The sequence below is a fragment of the Lissotriton vulgaris genome, unplaced genomic scaffold (genome assembly GCF_964263255.1).
Source record: "Lissotriton vulgaris unplaced genomic scaffold, aLisVul1.2 SCAFFOLD_1131, whole genome shotgun sequence".
NCBI lineage: Eukaryota > Metazoa > Chordata > Amphibia > Caudata > Salamandridae > Lissotriton > Lissotriton vulgaris.
In genome coordinates, this window is record NW_028251973.1 from 720213 (window position 1) to 746695 (window position 26483).

General features: G+C 47.9%; 1 protein-coding gene across 1 annotated transcript in view; it reads left to right on the forward strand.

Annotated features, from left to right (window-relative positions):
* Nucleotides 1–25864, forward strand: part of LOC147662702 (uncharacterized) — a gene marked incomplete at its 3' end in the record, with an annotated part of 546487 nt that extends 520623 nt beyond the window's left edge. The window contains exon 12 of the mRNA XM_086950963.1: nucleotides 25721–25864. Within this exon, the coding sequence (XP_086807089.1) occupies nucleotides 25721–25864 (144 nt within the window). The remainder of the gene's footprint in view (nucleotides 1–25720) is intronic.
* Between the last annotated feature and the right edge of the window lie 619 nt (nucleotides 25865–26483).

Below are 26483 nucleotides of genomic sequence, written 5' to 3' on the forward strand. Positions count from 1 at the left end.
TTCATTAAAAATACTTCACACCCCTGCTGCTGAAAGGGAGTAATTAAAGAGCGAAGTCTCCATCTCCTCACCACCGTGAAGTGACAAAAGTCAGGTCGTACAAAAAAGGAGTGTTCTACAGCAGATCTTCTTGCGTCTAGCCTAGCCTTCTCAAAAATAGCTTGGTGAAGTAGAAAGTTGCCGAAAAAAATTAAAATAGCTCTTGGTTTTTCTTCTTGGCCCGGCTTTTTTTAAGCATCAAGGGAAATCTATGCACCCTTTGAACTTCGGTATCCCAGTTCCAGTGAGCCAGCTCCGGAAAGGCCTCCGGCAAAAGCTTTACAACAAAACCACAAATATCATCTCCTTCCTCTTTTTCCGCAATTCCCAGTAGCCGCAGGTTATTCAGTCGCTGTCTATTTTCAAAATCCTCTAACTTCCAGAGGACGTCCGTCATTCTGCTCTCGTTAGAGGTGGACTGTTTATCAGATTTTTCCACATTTGCCTCAAGTTGAACTATGCGCTCTTCAAGCGCCGTGGTACATTCATTAATCTCCGTACAAGCTTTGTTAACCATCCGGACCGCGTCCTGAAGTTTCCTGGTTGCCGCATGGGCCCTCTTGTGCTCCTGGTGGGCCTCGGTCTGCATTTGTTTCAATGTAGCATATATTAGTTCCATTGAAGGTTGCATCAGCTGAGCACCTGTTGCATCGTCTGTACCACACTGTCCCTCTGTGGATTGCATTCTAGGTTCATTCTCCAATACTCCTTCAATATGCGAGGCAGAATAGGCCCATTTCAACTGGCTGGACTGGGTACCATCAGTAGTAAAGCCTTTATCTTTATCCGAGCCCCTTATGCTTTTCTTTTTACTGCGGAAGGGGATGCGCTTCTGAGTGTCAGGCTTCGAGACAGGACTGCCATTGTCTGGAGAGTTTCCATCAGTGCTATGTTTCCAGCTGTCCTCCGAAAGCTCGGACTCATCAGTCATCGAGTAGAAATACAGCGCCTTCATCCTGAGCCTGAACTGGCAAGTCAAGTATTTCCTTTACTGGAGTGTGTGGAAAATCCGAGCTAATACAGTCCAATCCTGTTTGTGGCAAGCCATCCGCTGGAAGTGCATCCAAATCCTGCGCCTTTAGTGCATTAACTGCCTTCAGTGGCCCACTGCTGTAGATATTTGCTAATTCTGTTGCTAGGCCGTTTATCTCATCTACCCCTGGAACGGTATTACCTGACCTCACGGGACTCTTCTTAGTCTTATTTTGTGCCCTCTTATCCAGATTCAGCTTTTTTTTTTAATTGTCTATAGGCATTTTTACAGTCACGTTGCTTGCGCTTTTACCTTTGCTCTGGGTGAGTTTTGTATCAGCCGGCAATGAAGAGGTTGAAGTGGCAGATCGTATTCCAGCAAACATTACTGTCACAATAGGTCCCTTGGAGCGAGCACCTTTCTCTGTCCTTTGTTCACTGATCCTGCTTGCTGCTGTTTCCTCCCCCGGTGAGCCTTCCTTGCCCAGACCAGGCTGCAGAGCATCTGTGCTGACATCCAGGATTTTGGCTTCCCCGGCACGACGAGTCATGGATGCAGACTTGCTTCCACCGGTCACGCTCGGATCTTTTCCCACAGGCTCTCCCTTTGGAGGCATATTCAAAAAGATGCCCTTGGTGCAATCCATACCGCAACTCCTTTCAAAGCCTTCCGTCAAGTTCCTGGATACAATGTATCTGCGAGCCTCCGGGCGTTCCTCACGTCTGATTGCAGCTGCTGCGGAGGGAAGAGCTCTCAGAGCTCTCAGCCCTCGCGTCGCGAGGCTCACCGCTACTGAGAAGAGCCGTATCCGCATCAGCCCAGCGTGGAGTCTTAAGTTAGGTACGTTTTTCTCCTCTTTGTCCGTTTTATGCAGTATTTAGCCAGTCATGCTGTGGCCGTGGTAGGGAGACAGCCGCCCACAAAACTCACTTGCCAGCAAACTTTTCCGGGCCGCCTCCCTTTCCAACATTCTAGTGGGCGTGTCCGGCCTCGACGGAGGTGGCGATCTCCCAACACGTTGCCAGTCCGAGGAGCGCCTACGTTGCCTTTCAGGAGATCTGCTATTCCCAGGCTGAGGAGAAGACCGCTCCAGACCCAAAACATTGTAAGCGACATCCAAAGAGCGAATCTGTAGGAGCTTGCCTTGATGCTTTAAAATGAGTCTAAATGGATGGCCCCATGAGTAGGGGATGCCTTGCTCCTTAAGATGGTTAGTGATGGGCTTAAAGTCCCTACGTTTGGTCAATGTGGAAGCCGCCAAATCCTGAAAAAGTGTAGGCTGATGACCACGGAACTGCACAGAGCTGAAATCATGGACACACACAAGTATGTCCGGAGGGGAGCCTTAGGCCCACGTGGCAGACCTACACAATGCACACAATCCAGCTGTATTTCCTGCTCCTCTTCCTCACCCAGGATATGACTAAATAGATCCCCGTTGAATCCCGAAGATCATCTCCTTCTCCTTTCCAAGCAACCGCACGGATTCTGATGTTGTTACGCCTGGACCGATTTTCTAGGTCCTCGTCGTGGGCCTGGAGGTCTGGATTTTACTCCGTGAGGCGGATCACATTCTTCTGGAGCTGATGGAGAGCATCCTCCCGCCCAGAGTCATGTTCCTCCAGGGTCGTTACACGCTCTCCGATGGCATCCACATCTCGCCGGACTTCTCGCAGATCAGAAGAGAGCTGGGAGCGAAGCTCCAGAATGTCCTCCTTAATAGCCGAGAAGAAGTCAAGCATGAAAGCCTTAGTCACAGTCCTCAAGCTGCGGTGATTTAGATTCCGATTGAGAGGTTGCGTGACCTGTCGCTTTCTGTAGAAGATTTTTCAGGGGCTTATCCTTTCTAATCCTGGAGGAAGAAATGGCTCTTCAGCTAGGGGCCCAAGCGCAGACGCGCGCCACTAAGGCAAGGCTGACAGAAGAGACAGCGAGGGCACCCAGAAAATCCCCTACCCGGAGGACCAACCAGCCCGCCATTGACCGACGGGCGAATAGCGTTAGCCTCTATGAGGCACACTGCTGAGATCCAGTCACGGCGGAGCCAGAATCCACACTCCAGACAGCAACCCACAGGACCAGAGTAGCTCTCTAGCACCACATCCACCGAGGGAGAACCAGGGCCCAGGTCACAGAAGGGGGCAAAGATCCAAGAGGGGACCCCCTGACCGCCGCACTGGCAGAGAGCCCCCCGGTACCCACTGCTGCCTCAACACCGCTACCTCACACCGTCCACCGACATACGGACCGAGCAGCCCCCCCCGGGGGTAGGCGAAAGTTCAGGGCGCGGGAGGGGTCACTTGCCTCCATTATTGGGGGAGGCTCGTTGGGGAAAGGGGAGGGGTCGGACCGAATCGTGACTTGTGCAGGGGTGCTTTTTTTAGCGCAAGGAAAAGGGAGTCGAAGACCTCTAGGTTATCGCTAGTAGACTGTATCAGGACAGTGCCATTTTCATAGATTTATAGATGGTTGTGGATATATTGCCGCTTAGGGACTGGTAGTTCGGGAGAGAGGTAGTCCATTTGCGGCTATGGGCTGTGATGGCAGTTTTGGAGATGAGAAGATGCGTGTTGAGGATGGTGAACCAGTAGTCAGGTCTTACAGTGTGGAAGATGAAGTCCATTTTTAACTGCCCTGTAGAGGAGCAGTGGTAGGTGTCTACGACTAGAGTTTTGGAGTGTTGTCTGATCAGTCGATGTTTGAGATGCCTTTTCGCTTTACTAGAGAGGCTGGGGGGAAAGAGATTGCGAATGAGTTTGGTCCGTGGGGTATCAGGTAATTAGAGGATCGCGGGCAGGCAGCCATTAGGGTGGCCTGTGGCATCTAATCTAGGTTAGTAGGGAACAATTTACCACTTTTCCATAATTCTTAGTGACCGATAACAATAGTATTTAATCTAATGCTCTTAATTCAGTGGCATTGATATGAATAGTAATTTATTAAATATTTATCATGCCAAGGAACTGATATCAATATTATTTAATCAATAAAGATATTGCATAGTAGCAGATATGAATAATATTCCATTGCATTTTCCTTGTCTCCAAAGAGCTAATAGGGCTGCGTTTCCATTCAGAGGTTGACCGGATAACTAACTACACTTGCGTAGCAAGGTCATATAACACAAGGCTGTTTCTAGTTGCTGTACATGAATACTGCAAAGAGCCTTACCAGCAGAGCTCTGTCTTCACCTTATACCAGAAGGACAACAATAAAACTACCTTTGTTTTTCAACGTGGCATGTTCTGAGATTAGGATGAAAGCACTTCTCCCTCCTCTAGAGTTTTATATAGCGCAAACTTGACCCAAAGTTATCAGAGCGCGTTACATGAGCACCATTTAGGTTACAGACAGACACATTCATGTTTGTTAGTCATGGGGAGATTAAGTGATTTGCCCAGAATCACAGAATGTTGAGCTTCTCCGCCGAGACTCGAACCCGGTTCCACAGCTTCGAGGTTGGCCGCTGTAGCCATTAGACCACATTCTCTCCCCCTTATTAGAAACCTCTTTGGAGTTTTTCTGGAGCCTAATTCCTCTATTTTTCAGGCTCTCACCATTTTCTAAATAGTCATCTAGTGTATGCAAAAATGTGATGTTTGGTATTGAAGAATAATGGTATCCTTTGAATATCAAAAATGCTTATAAATTCTGTTACACTTCAGACATGGGCTCTTTCATCCTTACAGCCATAATTTTGCTCAATGCGCTATACCAAGAAGAGGCCAGATGTTGTCTGAGACAAGAACTTTACTTCTACCTATTCTGGATCATCGTACATGCTGGTTACACTTGACTTTCTGGGCTTCTTCATTATTAAGGTTTAGATCATTAACTAACGTCCAATCATTCATGGTAATCACACGCGTTAGCATGTTGAAAGTGCTGGACTAGGGAGATGGCTTTGACATAACAGATCACATGATCTTTCCTTTGTTTATTTAGTGTCAGAGTCATGATTAAAATAGACAGTACATCTAGAAAAGAGACTCACGGATTGGCTGAAGATTGATAATAGTCACAGAGGAGTACGTTTATAACATAAAGAGGCTGCCACATCGGTCTCTTTCTTTTTCACAGAACATGTGTTATCCAATTCCCAATAAAAATTCAAGGATTGGAGTTTGAATAGTAAATTCACCAGACCCATATTATTATGTGGAAAGTTACTCATACACATCTCATTGTATAAGATAACCTCTGATGCCTGGAATCAGTACACTCTGCCTCAGCCACAGATCTACTAATTGGCAGGATCGGACTCGAACTGAAAATAAGCTTGGGAACCAAAATAACAAGCATTGGCATAGCCAATAGGTCTCGCCTTTGGGACCTTATAAGTGTTTAGCCATGCAACACTTGATGTTGTTGCACCAAGGATATTGTGCTGGATAACTAAACACTTATAAGGGCCCAAATTCGAGACCTATTGGCTATGTCAATGCTTGTTTAAGAAACTGTCTGATCAGAGAAACATTGCTGTCATCTGTGGTGAGGGAGTTTTGAGGAGGTTTGGAAAGATTGTATTTTATTTGTGCATTTGTTTGAGCTAGTGGTTTGCCTCCTCAAATAATCGAAGACGCTTGATTGTAATCCTGTTTTAAAGGAATGCAAAGTATCCATAGATGTATGTATCTACACAGGAATATTCCACAGCTAAGTTGTCAAAGCAAGATCTGTACTACCTCCACTTCTTCAGTCTGAAACTTTGGCACAACTGGATAGATTTATGGAATATTTCAAATATTCGTTACCACATTAGATATGGTTGTGAACATAGTGAGAATCCGCCTTCATATTTTCACTTCTTGGTGCCACAGTTCGTTCATCCTGGAGCTGTAATGGGAGAACTCCCTCAACCGAATTTGTAAAATGATTACAAGGCATGGGTTCAGTCTTTCATTTTTTATTTTACTTTTCCTTCTTACCATTTATTATAATTTAATGGTCACAGATTTTGAATTTGGCAGTTTTTATGCTGTTTAAATGTGTGTTTGATTAGCTGGGGCATTGGAACTAATAACTTGCATATTGGCATTTTCATCTTTCCAATAAGGTGTACTCCTTTTAACCAATGGAAAGTTTTATTTAGCACTTAAGTTATTTTTATTAATCCGGAAAACAGATGTCCATTGGGGGGTGGGGGGGGGGTTGGGGGATGGGGGGCTGGCACCGAGGTGCATCCGACATTGTTTTTAGAAGCTCAGAAGATGCACCCACTATCATAGCTGCAGTCTTCTGTCTCTGCAAATTTTAGAGTTTTTAACAGAAAAACTCCAGTGTTTTAGGGAATTGTAGATCTTTCACTGGGTTCAGTTTCCTTTGCATGCCTGCCTATGATATGACTTTCAACTGTGTTTTCACGAATGAACCCTGGGAATGATTTGCCACTGGAGCTTTGAATACAGAGTTCAAGTTGTGTTTGTCTCTGTCCTTCTGTTTGCAGTTAGCTATGAGTCGAAGCAGTCGCTTTGCATACCCCTGCAGTGTTTGCCGGCACACGTGCTGGGGGGCATTAAAGATGGCGGAAACATCTGCTCTCTCACCTGAGCGGATGTACACGTTACCGTCTTCATCTCCGCCTCTCTGTCTCTGCGGATGTCTGCTTGGGGGTAGGGGGAGGGGGCAGGCACATATGGGATGTGCTGCTAGGTGAAGAATTGTAGGACGGTAAAAAAATAAAAAAATGAAAGAAAAAATAATCAGGGGCAAATATGTTGTCGGGGCTTATTTTACCCTAAAAGCTCTGTTTAAAAAAATAATTTATAACAGTCATTTGAATACATTTTCTGTGCTTATATGAGTTGGTTAATTAGAAATTATCTTACAGCTGTGCCTATTTTAAACCAATAGCGTCACACCTGGACTCTATTTATTCAAAGTAAGATAACATCTCCGGTGATGGTCAAAGTGTGTGCTGTTGTGTCTTTGCCAAATTAACGGTATGAGGTTCCCATAAGGCCCAGGAAAAGCTGCCACAAACCACCCACAGATATAGATAACTAGAACCTTAATCCACTTGTTAGTTAAGAGTCCCACTCTCTAAAACATGAGCTTCGATCACAAATCGAAGGGCCCTCCGGTGAATGATGCCGCAATGCCCCTAAAAATCTCAGCAGGTGACCTCAAACAAAGCAACATCCTACAGTGCATATTGTTGGAGATATAGGACTTGGATATGGGAACTGTTTTCCCCTCGTTCCTTCAGTCAGTCCCTGGATAAATGTTTTGGGTCAGCTCTGACTGGCCAGTATCCCAATGTAAGTGTTCTGACTACTGGATGCAAACAAGAATCGAATGTCACATCGAGCCCAGAGCAGTCTAGGCCTGCGTGGAAAGCACACTATCTCCGATATGCAGACGGCAGGAACAAAGGGGGCCGGGCAATCAGAGAATCCATAATCCCTAGGGCGGCATGGGGAGCCACAGTAAATGCTTTGTATAACCCTATGTGAAGACAGAGGGGTGCCTGTCCCGCAAGATGCAGACTCCATGAAAAACAAGTATTGGCCGCATAGCCATAAAAGTAACGCGGCTGTGAAAGCGAAAGTGATCGCGATCGCTGGGACGCGCTCTGTGGTGGGGAGGGGCGGAGCGAGGCTCGCTGTAAGGGTGCAGAGAGGCAGAGCGAGGCGCATGCACGGGAGAGCAAGAGGAAAGCCAGATGGCGCCTCTGCTCGTGTCTGTGCACGTAACCGCACGCAGAATGCCACCCAAAAAGCTGTGGTAGGACTTTTTAAAGCCCACTAACTAAATGTCTCGCAGGGCAGCGCATGCGCTGGCTCAGGCAAGACCTAAAAATTGCCCCCATTAGCAAATTAGATAGATGAAAAGTGGCCCATTCTTGCAAATTGGCGCATTTTTGAACTTGTAAAGAGGAAGAGTGTTAGTGCTTTGCAAAGTATGGGAGAAAGCTTGAATTTGTGCTTGGTGAGGGAATGTTTCAAATGTATTTTATTGTTTGATAAATGTCCTCTTGCGCAAAACAAACATCACAATTAATATCACTAATAAAAATATTGCCCATGAGATCAAAAAACTTTCCATGCTGAATAAAATATTACATCAAAATGAATACCATTAAAATCACTCTCAACCTAAAATATAGGGTATAAAGAAAAACAAGTCAAGCTTCCCCAACTCGATGCCAACTATTGCGTACACACTAATTGTTTAGCGTAATCAATTTTACTGTTAGAATTAAAAAAATTAGTCAGTTTAACGGAAACTCACAGGATGGTTTTGTGAAGGCGCACTTCTTTTTTCTTACCCTGCAAAAATCACATAGGGCTTACTGGAAACCTAGAAAGGTCTGTAGTATAGTAACAACCATGTTCTAAGATCTAGGAGAGTTTGGCATCAACCAGACGTGTACATTGGCGTTGTTAAAACTGTATGTCTTTAGTGGTGAAATTTGTATCCCTCTTTCCAAACCTATGATTGGTAATTACTTCTGAGACTTGCACTGCCATATGGCTTCTGTAAATGTAAATTCAGACCCAGCAGCTTGAACTGTATAGAGTGAAAGACTTGTCCTTCAACGTTAAACACATTTTTATTTCTGTAGGACCTATTATTTGTTCTTTAAGATACACATAGAGTGGTCCTTGGTTCCACCGAAGTTAGGATTCTCTCTCTCTCTACATGCTGTTTCTTGTTTAGTCCATCAAGCTACTCACTTCCTATAGTGATTGTATTACAATGCGTACAAGACAATTTTACATCACAAAAGTACACTGAATCATCACACAGCAAATTATAGATAGCATAGATGCACCTGTGCTCGGGTTTCAGACCCATGCACACCCTCTCCTCTCAGTGGAGCGGTCCTCCCACGCCCACCTGACCTGTACCCTCTGACCATTGCAGATTGACCACACCAGACATGCTCTGGGTGGGGTTAAGAGTGAATCATGGACCCTCCCTTCAGAAAAAAGGTATTCACGACACCCAGGTACCAGGAGCCTCCCACTGGTAAAAGAAGTGAGTGCTGAAAGCTCTCAGTGGGTCTGAAAAGTCCCCGAGACCCATTGTTTGCAGTACTCAGGTCCCCTGTGTCGGTGACCTAAACTGAATACGGTGTACTCGGGGTGAGCCCTAGCTCTTGGGAGCTTCTGATAGAGCTCAGTGTACCAAAATAATATTGAGCTCAGAGTATGGATTTTGCCTCAGTGCTCAGTATAAGAAGCTAGCGTTCGCTCCTGTGTGAGGAGCTAGTGTTAATGCTCATTTTAAGGAGCTATTATCGGTTCTCATTGTAAGGAGATGTTATTGGAGATCAGTGTATGGAGCTAATATCTGTGCTCCGTGCAAGGATGTAGCCTTGGTGCTCCACATGTAGGGGTGTGGACACCACAGGGGTGGGCGGCTCGTTGGCTCCTGCCTTGCTCTCCCCTTAATGCCCCTGAGTTCAGTTTTAAAATGGCCCCCTGGCACCAGGGGCTCAGACTCAGACCCACTGGTAGTGGGGGGAGGGAACGGTAACTGGGGGGGAGCCAAAGGCACGAGAGCAGTGGACCGGCCCTGGAATTGGTGCCTGGCCCTGCGTGACTGCTGCTGTCCCGATGGTTGCAAAGACCCGACTCATGCAGTGGTTGTTCGTCCTCCTGAGGCCTCAGAGGGCTGCGGGCACTTGGCCAACCAGTTGGCATCTCCCTTGAGGTGGAGGAGGCACTGGTCTGCAGGGACCGACTGCATCTGCCTGGTGCGTCGTTCTGCTGATGACCGGGTCCACGAGGAAGAAGCACCATTGGAGAAGGACTTTGTGGCTCCTGGAGATTAGCTCCACCTTCCACTAGACCCTCCAGAGGTTCCCCAGCACCAATGTCCTTGGTGCTAGAGTCCTTGCAGTGGCCAAGGCTTGTTGAGTGTCCAGACCGGACACCGGCCCTGCCGGGACCAGCGTGTTGATGAGGGGCATCGGCTCCATTTCAGCCGGCGTCGGAGGTAGACCTGCTGTCCTGTTTGCCCCCATCAGCAGGTCGACCCCCAAGAAGTGAGAGCCTCCAACGCAAGTGGCCCACTGGACAAAGCACCTCTGAACCTGAGCCCCAATCAATCAATCAATCAATCAGGGAATTGTAAGCATGCTACTCACCCATGGAGGTCTCAAGGCACTGAGGGTGTGGGGGGGTCGACAGATCTGTTTACCTGAAGAGCCAGGTCTTGAGGGTCTTCCTGAAGGTGTTCAGGGAAGGGGCTCATCTAATGTCTGCTGGTAGCTCAGTCCAGGTCTTGGCTGCAATGTGAGAGAAGGATCTTCCGCCTGCTCTGGCTCTGTGGATGTACGGAGTTTTGGCCAGTGCGAGATTTGAAGATTGGAGGTTTCTTTGGGTACGTGGAAGTTGATTCTGTCATTGAGGTATTTGGGTCCTTTGTTGTGTAGGCATTTGTAGGAGTGAGGGAGGATTTTGAAAGGGACTCTTTTCTCCACGGGGAGCCAGTGGAGACTTCGTAGGTGTTAACTGATGTGTTCGTGTTGGGGGATGCCGAGGACGAGTCTGGCGGCGGTGTTCTGTATTGTCTGGAGTTTGCGGAGTAAGGACTTGCTGATGCCGGCATAGAGTGCGTTTCCATCGTCCAGTCTGCTGGTGATGAGTGTGTGGGTGACTGTCTTCCTTGATTTAGGGGGGATCCACTTTAAGAGTCCTCCCGAGGTTGCAGAGGGTGTTGAAGCAGCTGGAAGTGATGGCATTGACCTGTCGGTTCATGGTGAGTGATGAGTCAAGTACAATGTCGAGGTTCTTGGCGTTTTTCTGAGGGAGTAGGTGGGCTTCCAAGGGCAGATGACCACCAGGTGCTGTCCCATGCAGAAGGGGTGGTACCGAGGACTTCTGTCTTCTCGGCGTTGAGCCTCAGGCAGCTGTTGGTCATCCAGACTGCGACGTCTTGCATTCCTTTCTTGAAGATGAATTTGGCAGTGGTGGGGTCTTTGCTGAGGGAGAGGATGAGCTGGGTGTCGTTAGCGTAGGATACGATGTTGAGGCTATGTTGTCAGACGATGGCTGCGAGGGGGCCATGTAGATGTTGAAGAGGGTGGGGCTCAGAGTTGAACCCTGTGACACTCTGTAGGTGATTTTCGTGGGGTCAGAGAGGGAGGGTGGGAGTTTTATCCTTTGGCTTCTTCTAGTGAGGAATGATTGGATCCAGTCCAGGGCTGTTCCTTGTATGCCTGCGTTGTGTAGTCAGGCGACTAGTGTGCAATGGGAGACGGCGTCAAAGGTTGCTGATAGATCGAGTAGGATAAGGGCTGCAGAGTGACCTTGGTCCAGGAGGGTGTGGATGTCGTCTGTGCTGTGGTTGCTTCGGAATCCGGATTGGGACAGGTCGAGGACGGCGTTCTCTTCAATGAATCGTCTCAGTTTCCTGTTGACTATTTTCTATGCAACTTTGGCTGCGAATGGGAGGACCGAGATGGGCTGATAGTTTTTGAGGTCGGTGGGGTCAGCTGTGGGCTTCTTGAGTAGAGGTCTGACTTCTGCGCGCTTCCAGTCGTCTATGAAGGTGCTTGTTTTGAAGGTGCTGTTGAAGGTGCATTGTAGTTCGGGTGCGATGGCGGCCCCGGCTCTGTGGTGGATGATGGGGCCCCTGAGTGGATGCTTTTCATGGTCGAGGTGGCGTCTTCAGCCGTGATCTGTGTCCAGTTGGCGATGGTTGGCTGGCTGCTGTTTCTGAGGGTCGGGGGGCCGTCTGTGGCACCTGATGGATGGTCGATGAAGTTGTTGTAGAGGTTTTTGATCTTGAGGTAGAAATAGATTCTAAGCTTGTCGCAGAGGTCTTGGGATTGGGTGATGTCTGTGGCTTTGCTGTGTGGGTTGGCGAATTCTTCAATGACACTGAAAAGTTCCTTGGAGTTGGTTGGGTTGGTCAGGATTTTGTTGTGGATGAAGTTCCTCTTGGTGGCTCTGATCTGGTTGTGGTTCTGGTTGTGGTAGTCCGTCATGGCGTCCTTGTAGGTGGTGTGGTTTTCGGTTGACTTGGTGTGTCTTCAGTTCTTCTCCAGGTGTCTGCAGGTGAGTCTGGCTTCTTGGAGAGCTGTGGTGAACCAGGCAGCTTTCCTGGAGCGTTGTCTGTCGGGGTTGCGTAGTGGGGCGAGCTCATCTGCACAGTCGGAGATCCAGGTGTGGAGTTCTCTGGCTGCATTGTTTGCGTCGGGTGCCCAGGTGTGGTTGTCTCAGGTGAGGGTGGAGTTAAGTTGCTCGTCGGTAACCTTGCTCCAGTTCCTTCGTGGTGGGCGTGGGGCTGGTTTGGGTGCCTTGGGATTGTTTATGGTGAAGTGTATGCAGTGGTGGTTGGTACATGGCGGCTGCATTGTGTGGCTGAATTGAACGCTGTTTCCTGCCGCGAAGAGAGAGTTGAGGATGTGTCCTGCTCTGTGGGTCGGTGTGTTGGCGAGTTGTTTATGTCCGATGTTGGAGAGGTTGTCACGAAGGATAGTGGAGATGGGGTCGCTGGGGTTGTTGAGGTGAAAGTTCAGGTATCCAATGAGTATGTAGTTTGTGAAGGCGATGTTGTGGGGTGCGATGAAGTCGGTGATGGTGGTGGCAAAGGGTGTTCATGGGCCGGAGGGTCTGTAGATGAGAGTTCTTCGGAGTGTGGCTTTGGGTGTGGTCTGGATCTGGAAGTGCAGGTGTTCAGCGGAAGGGAAGGTTTCGCTAGAGGTGGTGAGGCGGAGGGTGCTCTTTTGGGCAATGACGAGGCCCCCTCCTGGGTGGTTGGGGCAAGACCGCCCCAACCATCTTGTATCCATCTGGGATGGCGGTGAAGATGTCGGGGGTGGAGGATGCGTTGGTCCAGGTCTCTGTGACGAAGGCGATGTTGGGCGATAGAGAGTCGAGTAGGTTCCAGATTTCCATGTCGTGTTTGTGTACGGAGAGGACGTTGAGGATGATGACTTTTAGGGTGTTGCTGGTGCCGGTGTCGGCGGTGTTGGAGGCCGGGGTGGCGGTGAGGGTCTGGCGGCAGTGGAGGCAGGAGAACTAGCTGTGGGTCGTGTTCGGCGAGGTCTTTTGACATTCTCTAAGTCTTCCAGGGTTGAGTGCGAGGAGGGTGGTGGTGTCGTAGTGATGGGTAGTGGGAGGTCCAGGGTTCCTGGCGCTGGCCGCAGTCGGGTCGTGGACGGGCACAGACAGGCTTGCCTTTGGCAAGCCTTCGGCACGCCGGTGGCGCGCCCACTGCACGACCACGCAGCGGCCGCCATTAAGTAGGGTAGTTGGAAGAGAGGAGAGACTGGGAGGCGGCAGCGGGGGAAATCTGCAGGGAATTCCAGGGTTGGGCACAGGGGCAGCAGCGTCGAAGGGGATAGGAAGGCATGAGAAAAAAAATCAGTGGTTGAATTAGAGCAAGGCACAGATGGGCACAATAACAGTGGCACAACAGGGAAAAATTAAGAAAAAAATGGCTGAAAAAGGTTATGGTGGTTGCAGGCAGTCTAGTCCCAGTTGGAGCGGGCAGCCGGCGAAGGAGCAGGCAGCAGCCTCGAACCTCCCAAATAGGAGGCAGGGGTCTGGAGGGAAGAGATGGCACAGCAGAGCTGCGGGGAGAGTGGATGTAGACCAAACCCGTGTCCGAACCAACTGACGGTGCCCCTTGCTCCAAAGACTTTCAGGGGCCTGGCGCCCCTTTTGGTTCTCCTGGGCATGTCCCCAAGTCCCCACTTAAAAGTTTCTCCATTGACTTTAATGGGTAGCGTTGGAGGCTGCCGTCGCGGGCTGCACCTCTGCGCATGGACACACTGGGGCATGTGGATTTGGGCTGCTGGTGGTTCTTTGGACCTTGGCCCTTGGCACCATAGGTCTAGGAGAGTAACCCTGAGAATCGTTTGTAAGTGTACTTGTGCAGTGGATGTTTCTCCCATGGGATAACATTACTGCATTCAAGTCTCGTGCCTTAAATCTGACAGCTATGATTTTGTAAGTTTTTCCTGTAAAGACCTGTAACATCTAAGAATCTTGCTCGATTCTGAATATGTGGGTGTCTGAAATTATATTAAACATCGGTGTTGTTTTTCTGAATTGGTCTCAGGTTTCTCCTTGAGTCTGTGTCTCAATTGTTGACTCTGTGCGTACGGTAGGTGCTTGACACTGCTCTCTGGTGAGTCTGGGCTGCTTGACCACACTGCTGCATACAGAGTATTTGGGATTGTTTGTTTGGGCTCTGTGGGCCAGTGGGGGTTGTTTGGGCTTTCTGCGTGATGCTCCTCGATTTGGTGCACTGCATGGAATGCCAACACCCTACAGCCAACATGTACCATTTTGACAGTTGCTATTTACTTTATTACAATTCCTTGTGAAAGGATCATAGGCACATTATTCAGTGTTTTTATAATTTTTGTGACCTTTTATAAAGTGTACCAAAAGTAAATGACATGAAAACATTGATGTTGAAAGTGAAGTTGACGTAGAGAAATATGTCTACCACTTTGAAGACGGAGGAATTTTTTAAGTTACTGAAGCCCCTAGCATAACTGGAACTTTGACACAATTAATATCAATGCATGAAACAACACAAGGGCAAAGTTCTGGCTAGAGCCACCTCAGAAATGAACGATAAAAGACATGACTGTCATCCTCAAAAAGGTAGTTTGCGCTCTTGCTGGTCCATATTTCCATGGGTGTACATCCTTCTCTGGTCAAGCAGCCCAACTATGGAACTATTTATCCCCAACATAAGATCCACGGATAACCAACCACCTTATCTTCAGGAAAGCTACTCAAGAATTGTCTCTTCCTAACATAACTCCCATACTCACAGAGACATATACAGCATATCCCTCTGCATATAAGCATTTATCTGATAGCGACATCTAGTCGCAGATTCCTTAACTTAGAATATCTCCCTAGGTGTCAAACTGGATCCGGAAAACTTTTTTTCCCCAGCAATACTTCTGCACGCCTGGAGGTGGCGTCGCCCGGCTCCGTCCTGACGTCGTCCACGGAAGTGACGTCAATGGAGCTACATAAGCCACTCTCAGTTTTCTTCTTTTCCGCATCCTAACGCAGTTCCGGGAAAGTAATAACTCATGCCTGTTTTTGTTTATTACAGGCCTTTTTGACACCCTTTCACGTCCAGGAACAGTGTGTTCGATACCCTTGTGGGCTTCAAACCGTGCCGGTCCTGCTCGCTGCAGATGTCAGCGACAGACCCTTACGAACTCTGTAGAGGGTGCTTGGAACAGTCCTCTAGTGTGTACAATAGTGTGTCCACCATCCCACATCCCTGTCAGCATTGCACACGTTCCCCTCTCCCTATTTTGTGGAGTAAGACACTCTTAGAGTATGTCCGGGGAACTATTTTGAGTTTGATGAAGCAGTAACTGACCTTTATTGCAACTTCCTCAGGGAATCCAAGCACTGTCTTCCAGTCCTCTTCATCTATTTCCCCCACATCATGTTCCGATGGTTCTTGCAGTCATGAGAAGAGGCCAGCATATTTCTCAATAAAGTGCTATAAGTGAGTGCCCAAAATCCTCTGGGGTTACTTAACTCACTCAGCCTTTCATCTATCTGAGGTCGATAAAATGAGTACCATTGAGTTGGGTAACAATAAATATCTGTTATTCAGCTCCAAGATACCCGTAGTGGTGAACGTGTTGTAATGATTCAATCCAGAAGTCTTTAAAAGGTTTATTAGATAAACAGCAGATGAACAGCACAGCATAAGTCCTGACTGGATGGCAGCAGGATACAACTGCCTTCCTATTACAGAATGCTACATTAACAAAGCTCTGTTTGGAACACAGAGCCAATTACAGAAGATAACAAGTCTCATGCCTTAAAGTGGTATATACAATACATGTAAATGATGTACATGCGCTATGTACAAGATGTAACATGTGTGCTTTACAAATACACATGTTATATTATTTTTATGTTATGCACTCCAGTAGTGCATGCGTCAGCTGTCAGTATCTCAACCCCTTGGACACTGACATCTTATACTCTACACCATTTGAATCCCAGACCTCTACCAAAGCGTAAAGGGCAATAGCGTCCCATCCCTGAAACCCTGTAGTGCGGACACCAATCTCAGCCGAGTATCTTCCCACAGTAGGGTTTTAGGGTAAAATGGTCTTTTTGGGCTCCACCGGTGTTGGCTTTCCTCTTCTTCAGAGGGATGAGGTGAAGCATTGAAGATGTGCCAGGTAATGGACTGGCCCATACATAACGTGGGTACCATCTGCGTCAAGAACCATGCTCGAGTATAAAGGACCAGTTTGTCTGGGTAGATGGAAATATACGGAAGCCCAAGGACTTGGCCATAGCTCTGCTTCCCTTGAAGCGCTGTTCACCTCTTCTCTGAAGAGACAGGAACCATCGGAGGTCATGTCCATGAGTGAGGCATTGACATCCACCAAAAAGCAGTGGTAGGCAACCTCTGTACCTTGTGAGTCAGCAGTATCAAGCCCACAGTGTATGGCGAACTTAACAGCATCTGTCCCATCAGCAAAAGCTTTGGAGAGCGTGGCTCGGGCCTTCTCCACGACCATAGGCAGCACCTGTGCAACTGAGTCCCAGAGTGAATGGGAAAATCAGAACAAAAGGTATGCAGTGTTCACCCACCGCAGTGCCAGGCTGGCAGAAGAAAGCATCTTCTTTCCCAAGGTATACATTCTCTTGGACTCCTTGTCCGGCGGAGTGGTAGGGAATGCGTCAGGATTTACTCTGGAAGTGGAGGCTTGGATAACCAAGCTCTCTGGGCGGGGGGGGGGGGGGGAGTAAGGGGGGGGGGTGCTGAGGGAGGTAATTGGCTTCTCCTGGGGCGGGGTGATGGCTGCAGGCAGATGTCCCAATCAGAGAGGCCCTGCTCAGAGAGGCCCGTGTGCAGGGATTGGACCAGGACATGAGCATGATGTCTGTGAGGGTTTCGTTAAACGGGGGGAGTGGGTCAGATGGGTTCACTCCCGGTTAAAGCACTTCCATCAAGACGTTCGTCCTGGCAGCTGCAGAGGGCAGCTGAAGGTCCAGGACCTCTGCGGCCATCCTAGCTACCATACCAAATTAGGTTTCCTCCTCCATAGCCACATTAGGAGAAATCAAGCCAGTATCTGGGGAAATGTCCAGACTACTGGCATCTGCCAAATCCTCACATCAAATGTGCTTGGTGACATCTAGGGGCTGGTATTCATAAGAGTCCACTGGCCCCTTCCAATCATCCCCAAGTCCTAGCCCATAGGAATTGGGCACAGCTCCGGCCTGAAAAGAATTCCTCCTGTTGGTGCCGGAGGCGCACAACACCCACCTGGCTCCGTGTTGGAGTCCGGGATGAGAATGAGGATATCGCTACCAGCACTGAGGATGACAGCAATGGAGTCGGCACTGGTGATTTGGTCAAACCGGCGATTGTCCAGATTATTTTATTGATCCAAGGGTTCGGAATGGCACCAGGCGTAAGGTCACCGGTGGAAGACCAGTAGGTGCCCCTCTCAGTACCACGGGGCCTGAGGGCGTACCAGTAGGAACGGGCCATCCAAATGTGAGTGCATTGCCTCTTAAAACTGACAGAGTTGGGAGTGGGTCGTTCTGACTCCAGGAAACTCGGGGAGGCATGGAGATGGAGAGAGAGAGAGAGAGAGAGAGAAAGAGATAGAGTGTGTGGGTGGCATGTTGAGCAGACCCTAGCTTTTTATATCATATCATTAGTGTAATACATATAATACACCATTCATAATAAGAAAATCACACCTACAAGTACTAAAAAATGTTAAGCAATGTTAGGTTGAAAGGCAAGAGGGTTTGACGATTTCAGGCATGACACATTGTATTGTATTGTAATTGCATTTCTATAGCGCTTACTCCCCCTGACGAGGCGTCAAAGTGCGTTTTCGGACAGTAGCACGCTACTCCGGGACCCATAAAGTATTAGAGTAGAATTAGTATAGTGAAACATGCAAGTCAATTTCAAGTGGTGGATAGGTTAGTCAGTTATTTGGATTCGGAAGGATAGCAGAAGGATAGAAGAGGAAAAGAAAAAAAGGTTTGTATTTATATAGCGCTTGTTACCCCTGATGTGGTGTTGAAGCACGCTACTGCGGAAACCAATAAAGGATTAGTGCTGAATTAGTATGGTGAAATATGAAAGTAATTTGAGTGGTGGATATTAATCAGTTATTTGGAGTGAGAAGGATAGCGGAGAGATAAATGGGAAAGAAAGGTTTCCATTCATATAGCACTTTTTACCCCTGATGGGTGTTGAAGCGCTTTTCTGGCGAGTAGGATGTTACTCCGGAACCCATAAAGGATTAGTGTTGAAAATTAGTATAGTGAAATACGAAGTAATTTAAGTGGTGGATATGTTATACAGTTATTTGGATAGAGAAGGGTAGGTTGCAGGATAGAAGAGGAAAAACAGGTTCTTCGGAGACAATTTTCCGGAGAAAGCTTAAGACCTGGCTTTTTCATTATGTGAGCCCCTCCGTTTAACCTGTATCTGCTTTCACATCACTGCCCGGAACCTGGTCTTTTTTTCTGCCGCAGCGCAGGGACACACTAGTTAGTTTAGCCATGCGCTTTATAAACTTGTTTATTATTATTATTATTTATATAGCGCTTGCTACCCCTTGATAGAGTTTTGAAGCTCTTTATTGGCGGGTAGCACGCTCCTCTAGAACCCATAAAGATTAGTGTTGAATTAGTATGGTGAACCATGAAAGTAATTTGAGTGATGGATATGTTAGATTTGGGAGGGATAGAAAAATGAAAAAGGTTTGCATTTATATAGCGCTGGTAAACCTGATGGGGTGCTGAAACACTTTATTTGCGAGTAGCATGCTACTCTGGAACCCATAAAGAATTAGTGGTGAATTTGTATAGTGGAATATGGAATTTGAGAAGTGAACATGTTAGTCTGTTATTTTGATTGAAAAGGATAGTGGAGGGATAGAAGAGTTGAGGTTTTTTTTAAAGTTTTTTTTTTGGGTCATAGCAGTCGGAAGAAGCTTTTGCATGAGTAAAAAGGGGCCTTTGAGCGGGGAAGAGTCAGCGGGAAGAGCTTATAAAGGTTTATTTTGGGGGATCAGTATAGTAAAAGAGGTGTCCAATGATGCAAGGAGGGGTAGAGTAGGAGACAGTCTAGAAAGGGATATTTTGGGGATCATAGTAGTGGTATGGGGTTTGGGATAAATAAAGAGTTGATGTAGAGGATATATTGATAGATGTATAGGGTGAGAGATAGGGTAGTGCATTGGAAATAGTAGAAGAAAGAAGTTTGAGATTAGTCAGAAGGTTGGGATAGAAGATATATTGAGAGAAGTATAGGCTGAGAAATAGGGTAGTGCATTTGAAATTCTAAATGAGAAGAAAGTGATAAATATATAGATCCATAAGTACATTAAAAGTATATAGACTCATAAAGGACAGCTTAAGGTGCCTGGATGTCTGTACCAATTGAACTATGCCGCAGCGTGGTTCTGAATTAGTTGATCACATATTTCATTAACCACAATTTACAAAATATAGAAGCAAGGTATTCCGTACTGTTTTGAACTTTAACGAATTTTAATCTTGAAATCACTTTGTTTCATATAGTTTCACATTTGCTGCTTATAAATACATTGTTTACTTTCCAAGAAAAGGACATAAACAATGTACAGACGAAGCGCCTAACAGAACATGGTTGTATTGTTAAACATTTCAGAAGATTGACCTTTGTAGAAGACGGTGAAAATGTTTATACTTAGGTCCCTACTAAAGGTCTTTTACCTGGGGTCAATGGACTCACAAAAGTGCTAATTACAGAAGAAGCGACACCTTGGAGGTGCACTCACTATAGTGTGCACTGTCATTATGTGATCAAATTATTTATAGTGAACAATAACCAAAGCCTTTGTCTGTACTGCAGTTGCAATGCTGCTTTGAGATGGGAGTAGTGAATTGTGAATTAAGTAGAAATAGGTAGAACATGAGAAGTCTGTATTGTGTTGGGGATATTCACGCAATAATACACGCTGTTACTTGAAGCGTAAAAGGCCATTTTATTAGGACAAGGTTGCAACACCTAAAACTTTATTAAACGGTACATAAATGCACCTATAACTTTTTAGCATAACCATACAGTTTCATTCTCCCTTCACCCTTCTCAAACACCATCTCATCTGCTTCTCTCCACCCCTTTCACTCTGTGACCTCCTTCCATATCCCCATTCTCACCCTCACTTGTTCTCCGAACAACCTCTCATGAATTTTCTTTTGTTTCTGATTGTGTCCCGCGCCCCATCATCAGTCCCCTGTGCACCCTCCCCATCCAGGGGTGGATGCGCCCGTAAGTGGCTCACCACCCCTCAAAAGTAACGTTTTGCTTATGCCCTGCAACTTTCCAAAACTGACTCTCTCTAATCACTCTACACCGATAACAGTCACCTCCAGCCTGTAGGATGGGTGAGTTGACTAACTTTTAAAACATCTGTGAGCCTTGGTGTCAGAAAGAGTTTGAATCCTCCTCTCCTAACACCTTTATACCCTGCTCCTTCCCCTACTCTCTTTAACCACCCGCCCACCTTGTCCTTCCAGATTTTGCGAGAAGTACCCCAGGGGAAGACCGGTCTGTGACCCTCATTTCCCCCGGGGGCCAGCATTGCGCCATAACTACACCCCACGCTGTTACTTGAAGCATAAAAGGCCATTTTATTAGGACAAGGTTGCAACACCTAAAACCTTATTAAACGGTACATAAATGCAACTATAACTTTTTAGCATAACCATACAGTTTCATTCTCCCTTCGCCCTTCTCAAACACCATCTCATCTGCTTTACTCCTCCCCTTTCACTCTGTGACCTCCTTCCCTATCCCCATTTTCACCCTCACTTGTCATCAAAACATCCTCTCTTGAGTTTTCTTTTGTTGCTCATTGCGTTCCGCCATCAGTCACCTGTGCCCCCGCACCCGAGGGGTGAATCCGCCCATATGTGACTCACCACCCCTCAAAAGTACCGCCAACCAGAGAACCCCTGTCCCCTCAGGGGTGGATCTGCCTGTATGTGACTTACCATCCCTCAAAAGTACTGCCAACCAGGGAACTCCTGTAGTGCGGTTACCTGCCCCCCACCCACTAGAGATCATGTGCACCTTTTGCACTTCTTCAGTATTCCATGCAGCACCAGACAATTCATTCCACAACTTACTGAACGCATCCCGCAGTTCCATCATATAATACGCATTCCCCAGCTGCAAAAGGTACACCCCATCATCTCTGAACAAAACCGACTCTTCCTCTTTAAGTCCCAGAAGCGCAACCCCATTGATGTTTCTTTCCTGCAAAAAACTCTCATGGCCCTATTCAATATCCTGTGGGCCTTTTCAATAGCTGCATGCTTAACAGCTCCCTTCCATTCTCTGCAAGGCAAAAACTCAGTCCAAATCAAGCAAGTTCAAGCGAAATTCCTCTATCACATCCAGATCTCTCTGCATTTGCTGTAGTAACGTTAGTCCTGACAAACGCGCTAGGTCATTCTCTCCAAGGTGTATCAAAAGCATGTCTGGGCAGCCCCTCTGCTGTACCAACTTCATCAACCACGGAAATACATCCCCCCCTTTACCCCACCAAAACACCTCATGGTGGCTGCTCCTCAAACCCACATTACGTTCATATACCTGCTGGTCTGCATACTTGGCTGCACAGTGTACGAAGGAATGTCCTATGATCCAGGTAACACATCCTGCAGCATAAAAGATGATTAGGTCAGGAAACTACCTCCCCCCCCACATTACCCTTGTATCTCTCATCCACCCCCACTATACTTGGCCATAGCCCTTTTTTTGCGTACATATCTCTTGCAACACCTTGACCTTCACCTTCTAATCTGGCGGATTTTGCCCCAGGACCATCCCAGCTGTGCTGTTGCTGTTGTAGTGCCAATTCAAAAAGAATGCGTGGCAAATTTGGCTAGTTCCCTGTCCACCTTGCGCAGCGCCATGTGCAGAACCGCCGATAACTGAAACATCGTCACTCATCCCCCAAACTCATGGCTAAATACCCCTGAGACAGGCCGCCCTGGCCGTGACACATAATTCTGCCATTCCTGTATAGGGCTCACATCACTGCAACCACTCTCTGTCAACCACACCCAGCTCCCTTTGCCTGCCTGATCTGTCTTAGAGAGACTCAACCAGATCCTCAGCCTCCCCTGGTCCAACCGCACCTCCAATTTGACACCCCCACCTGCCATCCCCAACAACTTCAAAAATCGGAAAGCCTAAAAAAACATCCAAGTCATGCATAATTTAAACACCAACACATCAAATGGGTCGTAACAGCACCACAGCAAAACCAACAACTCTTGGAACAACTCAAAAGTAATGGCCTCCCTCAGCGCTCTCCTCCCCGCCTCATTCTCTTACCCATCCTTTCAACATTTTTCTCAAAACCTTGTCCATGGCGGGGTCAAAACCTAAGTATAACTTGCCCTAAAACAATATGCCGGCTAACTTGCCTACTATGGTCGTCTGTGATAAACCCTTATCCATACAGCTCAAACAAAACTCCCTGTTCAGTGTCATGCCGCATAAAGCTCAGTGCATCCACGAATTGCCCCACGAAGTCCCCAAATTCGGATCATGCCAGTCTGTAACTCCCTCTCGTGGATTCAGCCAAGGACTTCTTGACCAGACCTATCACTCTCATGCCTAGGCAAGTGCAGAGCGTTCTCCCCGTTCCCACCACCCTGCATGCAAAGTTCAGGAAGCCCAACATCTTCAACACCGTTCTCAGCTCGATCTTCCTCTCACCCACCACTTGCAGCAGAAAAGCATGTATGTCCTCCACCTTTTCCTTAGGCAGCCATGCCACCCAGTGCACCAAGTCTAGCTCAGTTCCCAAAAAGGTCAGTCTGCTACTGGGTCCAGCCGTTATTTCCGACTCCAGCTTCACCACAAAGGCCCGTGTTAGTCTTTCAAACTGGTGCAACACTCGTGCACAAACCCCGGAGGCTCCCTTACCTACAAAAAGAAATCATCCAGGTAATGAGACACCCCCGGTGACCGCTGCTCTTTGTAAATGCTACTGCAAAAAGGTACTGAACATTTCAAACAGGGCACAGTAAATGGCACAGCCCATGGGCAAGACTTTGTCCACATAGATGGCACCTTCGAATTGCATACCCAGCAGCGGGAAATCTACTGGGTGTATGAGCAGTAAAAGAAAGACAGATTTGAAATTTTGCCATTTCCACCGAAGCATACAGCACCCTGAAGTCTTCCTCCTCAATGAAATTGTTGAGGATAGGTGGTGAATTATCTTGAACTCTCCTGGCAGGTGAAGTAATCAAATCCTCCAAAGGCCCTATCTGCAAATGGACGAGCAATCCTACTTTACCCTCCTCTACTTCCTGTCTTAGTTTCGAGGCCACCCCCTGCAGTCGTTTTTTTGTTGATTTCAGGTTGTCTGCCCACCTGCAACCCTTTGGACACTGATTTCAACCCTTTGGACTCTGATATCCCACCCGAAAGCCCTTGCTGAATCCCCAGTGAATCCCCACTGTAAATGCATGTATCTCTCTATGGAGTCATTTGAAAATGTCAAAGTATTCGTGTTTCCAAATTCTATTTTTCGTTGTGTCTGACAATTGTGATCTCAGTAGCATCGCCAGGCCCATGAACGATAATTTTTTGTAGTGTTTATCGTTTGTTTTCTGCCTCTTTCCCTTCGGTCCCTTCCATGTTGTCCATCTGGACACAGGCACCCACTAAGCACTTGGTGCAGTTGTTTTCCCTTTCCAGTGCAGGCTCTGCAGCGGCACCTTATTTTGCTGTACCCACCTCCCTCACTACCCCCTCACTCACTCCCACTGATTGGCAGGACTTCCTTTTATAGCTCGTATCTCCCTGTCCCATGCCATCCACCAATCCCCATTACCTGAGAACCCACTTTGGACATCCATAACTCTGCCCCGGTTGGTGGTCTTCCGCTGTCCCGTGGGCTTCAACTTCTCCTTGGCCGCACTTGCCCCTTGTAAAACACCAACTTTCTTGGTTGCCTTCTCCGCTGCCCCAGAGCACCATGTGACCATCTCCTCATCATCGCGCATTTCTCCCTCTTCCCGTTTGTCGCTCTCTTCCCCGTAATCCAGCTCAATCTCTGCCTCAATCACAAATGCTCCATCCACATCCTCTTGCACCACTCTCTTCTGTTCTTGCGCATTTGGTTCATTCCTCCTAGAGTGCTCTTTCGCTGCTGTGCTCATTGTGCTGGCCCTCACCGGAGTGCAGGCCGCTGCGGACCCTCCTGCTGCTTCGGGGCAACGTCTCGGGCCGTGATGCGCCCCACTGGCATTGCCAACTTCTATTGGCTTCTCCTGCCAGTCTTGCTGCCCTCAACAGGCTGCTTCAACCTGGGGGATCTTGTGCACCACTGGGCCTCACCGCCCTGCAGGCTGTCCCTGACTCCTTCTCAGGAGTCTGACAGTCTGAAACCCAGACTCATTGGCCCCCACCTGTCCCCCCAGCCGCCTCTCTCCCCGCCTCCCCTTACTCATCTGGAAAGGTGCCTCCACCCAGGAGAAACCACAGCAGTCCATTCCCTGGCCTCACACATCTTAGCCCACTTTTCCTCGGTCTCCTGGATGATGCAGCGTTGTTCCTTAATGCGTGCCTCCAGGTCCAGTCCTGCCCATCTGGGCAGAGTGGGGGCAGGTCCCCGCCTCACTCTTTCTCCTACCCTGTCTCTCTGACCCCCGGCCCCCCTTCAGTACCAGATCACCTGGATTTTTTCTCTACTGGGCCCAGGTTGCTCACTGTCCGCTCCTCCCTGCTCCTCAGGAGGTCTACAGGCCAGATCCCCCCGGGGACTCATTCAGCAGTATATTTGTGCCGGAGCCCCCCCACCTTCCTTCTTACCCTTCGTATCCTTGTCAGGGAGCAGTGCGATCAGGCTCTTCCTACTGCCCCCGTGCTTGGCTCCCTGTGCTTCCTTCTTTGAGCCCAGCCTTCAGGCAGTTTTTGTATGGGTGGCAGCTCCGGCAGGCATGCTGCCACTGCTGCAGCGACTCCGCTGAACGCGGAGCGTGTCGGTCGACACATGCCCACCCATGCCTGGTCCAGTACCCCAGGCTGAAGCAAGTCCGCCCAGCCCAGCACCAGCAGACTCACTCGAACTGCCTCGTTATCGGGTTTCGCCATGACAGCCCGCTGTCAACCCTGAGCCAGGTACACCCTCACTTCCTTGAAAAGACACTAAAAGAAATAGCCCTGCCTACAGCCCTGACACTTCCCAAGCCCTGACCAGGCCTGAAAAAACTTTTGAACTCCTCACTAACTTTTAAAACTCCCCACCCGGTGATGCTTGGTGTCAGGAAGAGGCCGGATGCTCCTCTACTGACACCTTTGTACCCTGCCTACTCCTGCACTTCTCTACTCTCTTTAACCACCCCTCCCACCTTTTCCTTCAGGATATTGCGTGAAGTACCCCGGGGAAGACTGAATTGTGACCCTCACTTCCCCCGTGGGCCAGCATTGTCCTAAGTAGGGTTTCTTTGACATACTAAGTCCTATGCCAGATTTTCTTACGCCTAAACTGGTGGAAGAAAAGGCTTGAGAAAAAGGATGACGAATTTGTAGTGTTGGGTTTCAGGAAAGATATCTCTAAGTGCACAAACTAGAAACTGTAAGACTAAAAGCAGAAGAAAAAAAATTGAAAAGGCATTCCTTTAATTTGAGTTAGCACATTCTTTCTTGCCTGTAAAACACAGTGGTGAATGTCTTGCTTGTGTCCCATGATAGAAACCAGCCCTGGTGCAGAGGCTGCCGCCAGCCCATCCAGCACTAAAGAGCCAATTCCTTCCCCTATGGTGGAGAGAAAGAAGCATCGCCGGAAGAAGAGCATGACCTCTTCAAAAACTGAAGGGGCAGCGGGACAAGCCGAAGGTAAGACTGACAGTCCTGAAAGGCCAAGCATTGGGGCTTAGCATACCCGATGGGTGTGTGAGTTGGTAGGAGATATCCTACAAGATATATGTTTACTGTCAAAATGACATAAACAGGATGGGGAGTAGGCTGACACCTGGACTTAAACAGTCAACAAACAAAAGGTTCTCATATTTGCAAGAGAGTCCCATATTTGCACTCGCTAGTGTCTCACATTCATATGTAATGTGGACACATGCTGCAGAAAAAGCCCAATTATAAAATGTTTACCAAACATCTAGTTTGATAAACCTCATGGGATGACTAGACCCTGGTGGTTTGTCCATCGGTCATTAAGAGGGGCAAAGGTCCCAACTTGTAATACCCTGGCAGGAGGCTGTACTGCTATTTAGAGCCCCATGCCTGCATGACGTGGATCTCCATACAATAAAGGTGAGTTACGTGGCCCCCTTCACAATACTGCAAGTTTTTTTGTGTTTATCGAAAACAAACATTCATTGTGGAAGTTGATTTCCATAAAAACAAAAAACAACTAGCTATGACATACTGGGACTTTTCACGTTGCTCAAGGGGGCCTATTTTAATTTCCCCTCCCCGGGTCTGGGCAGGGTGGTCATAG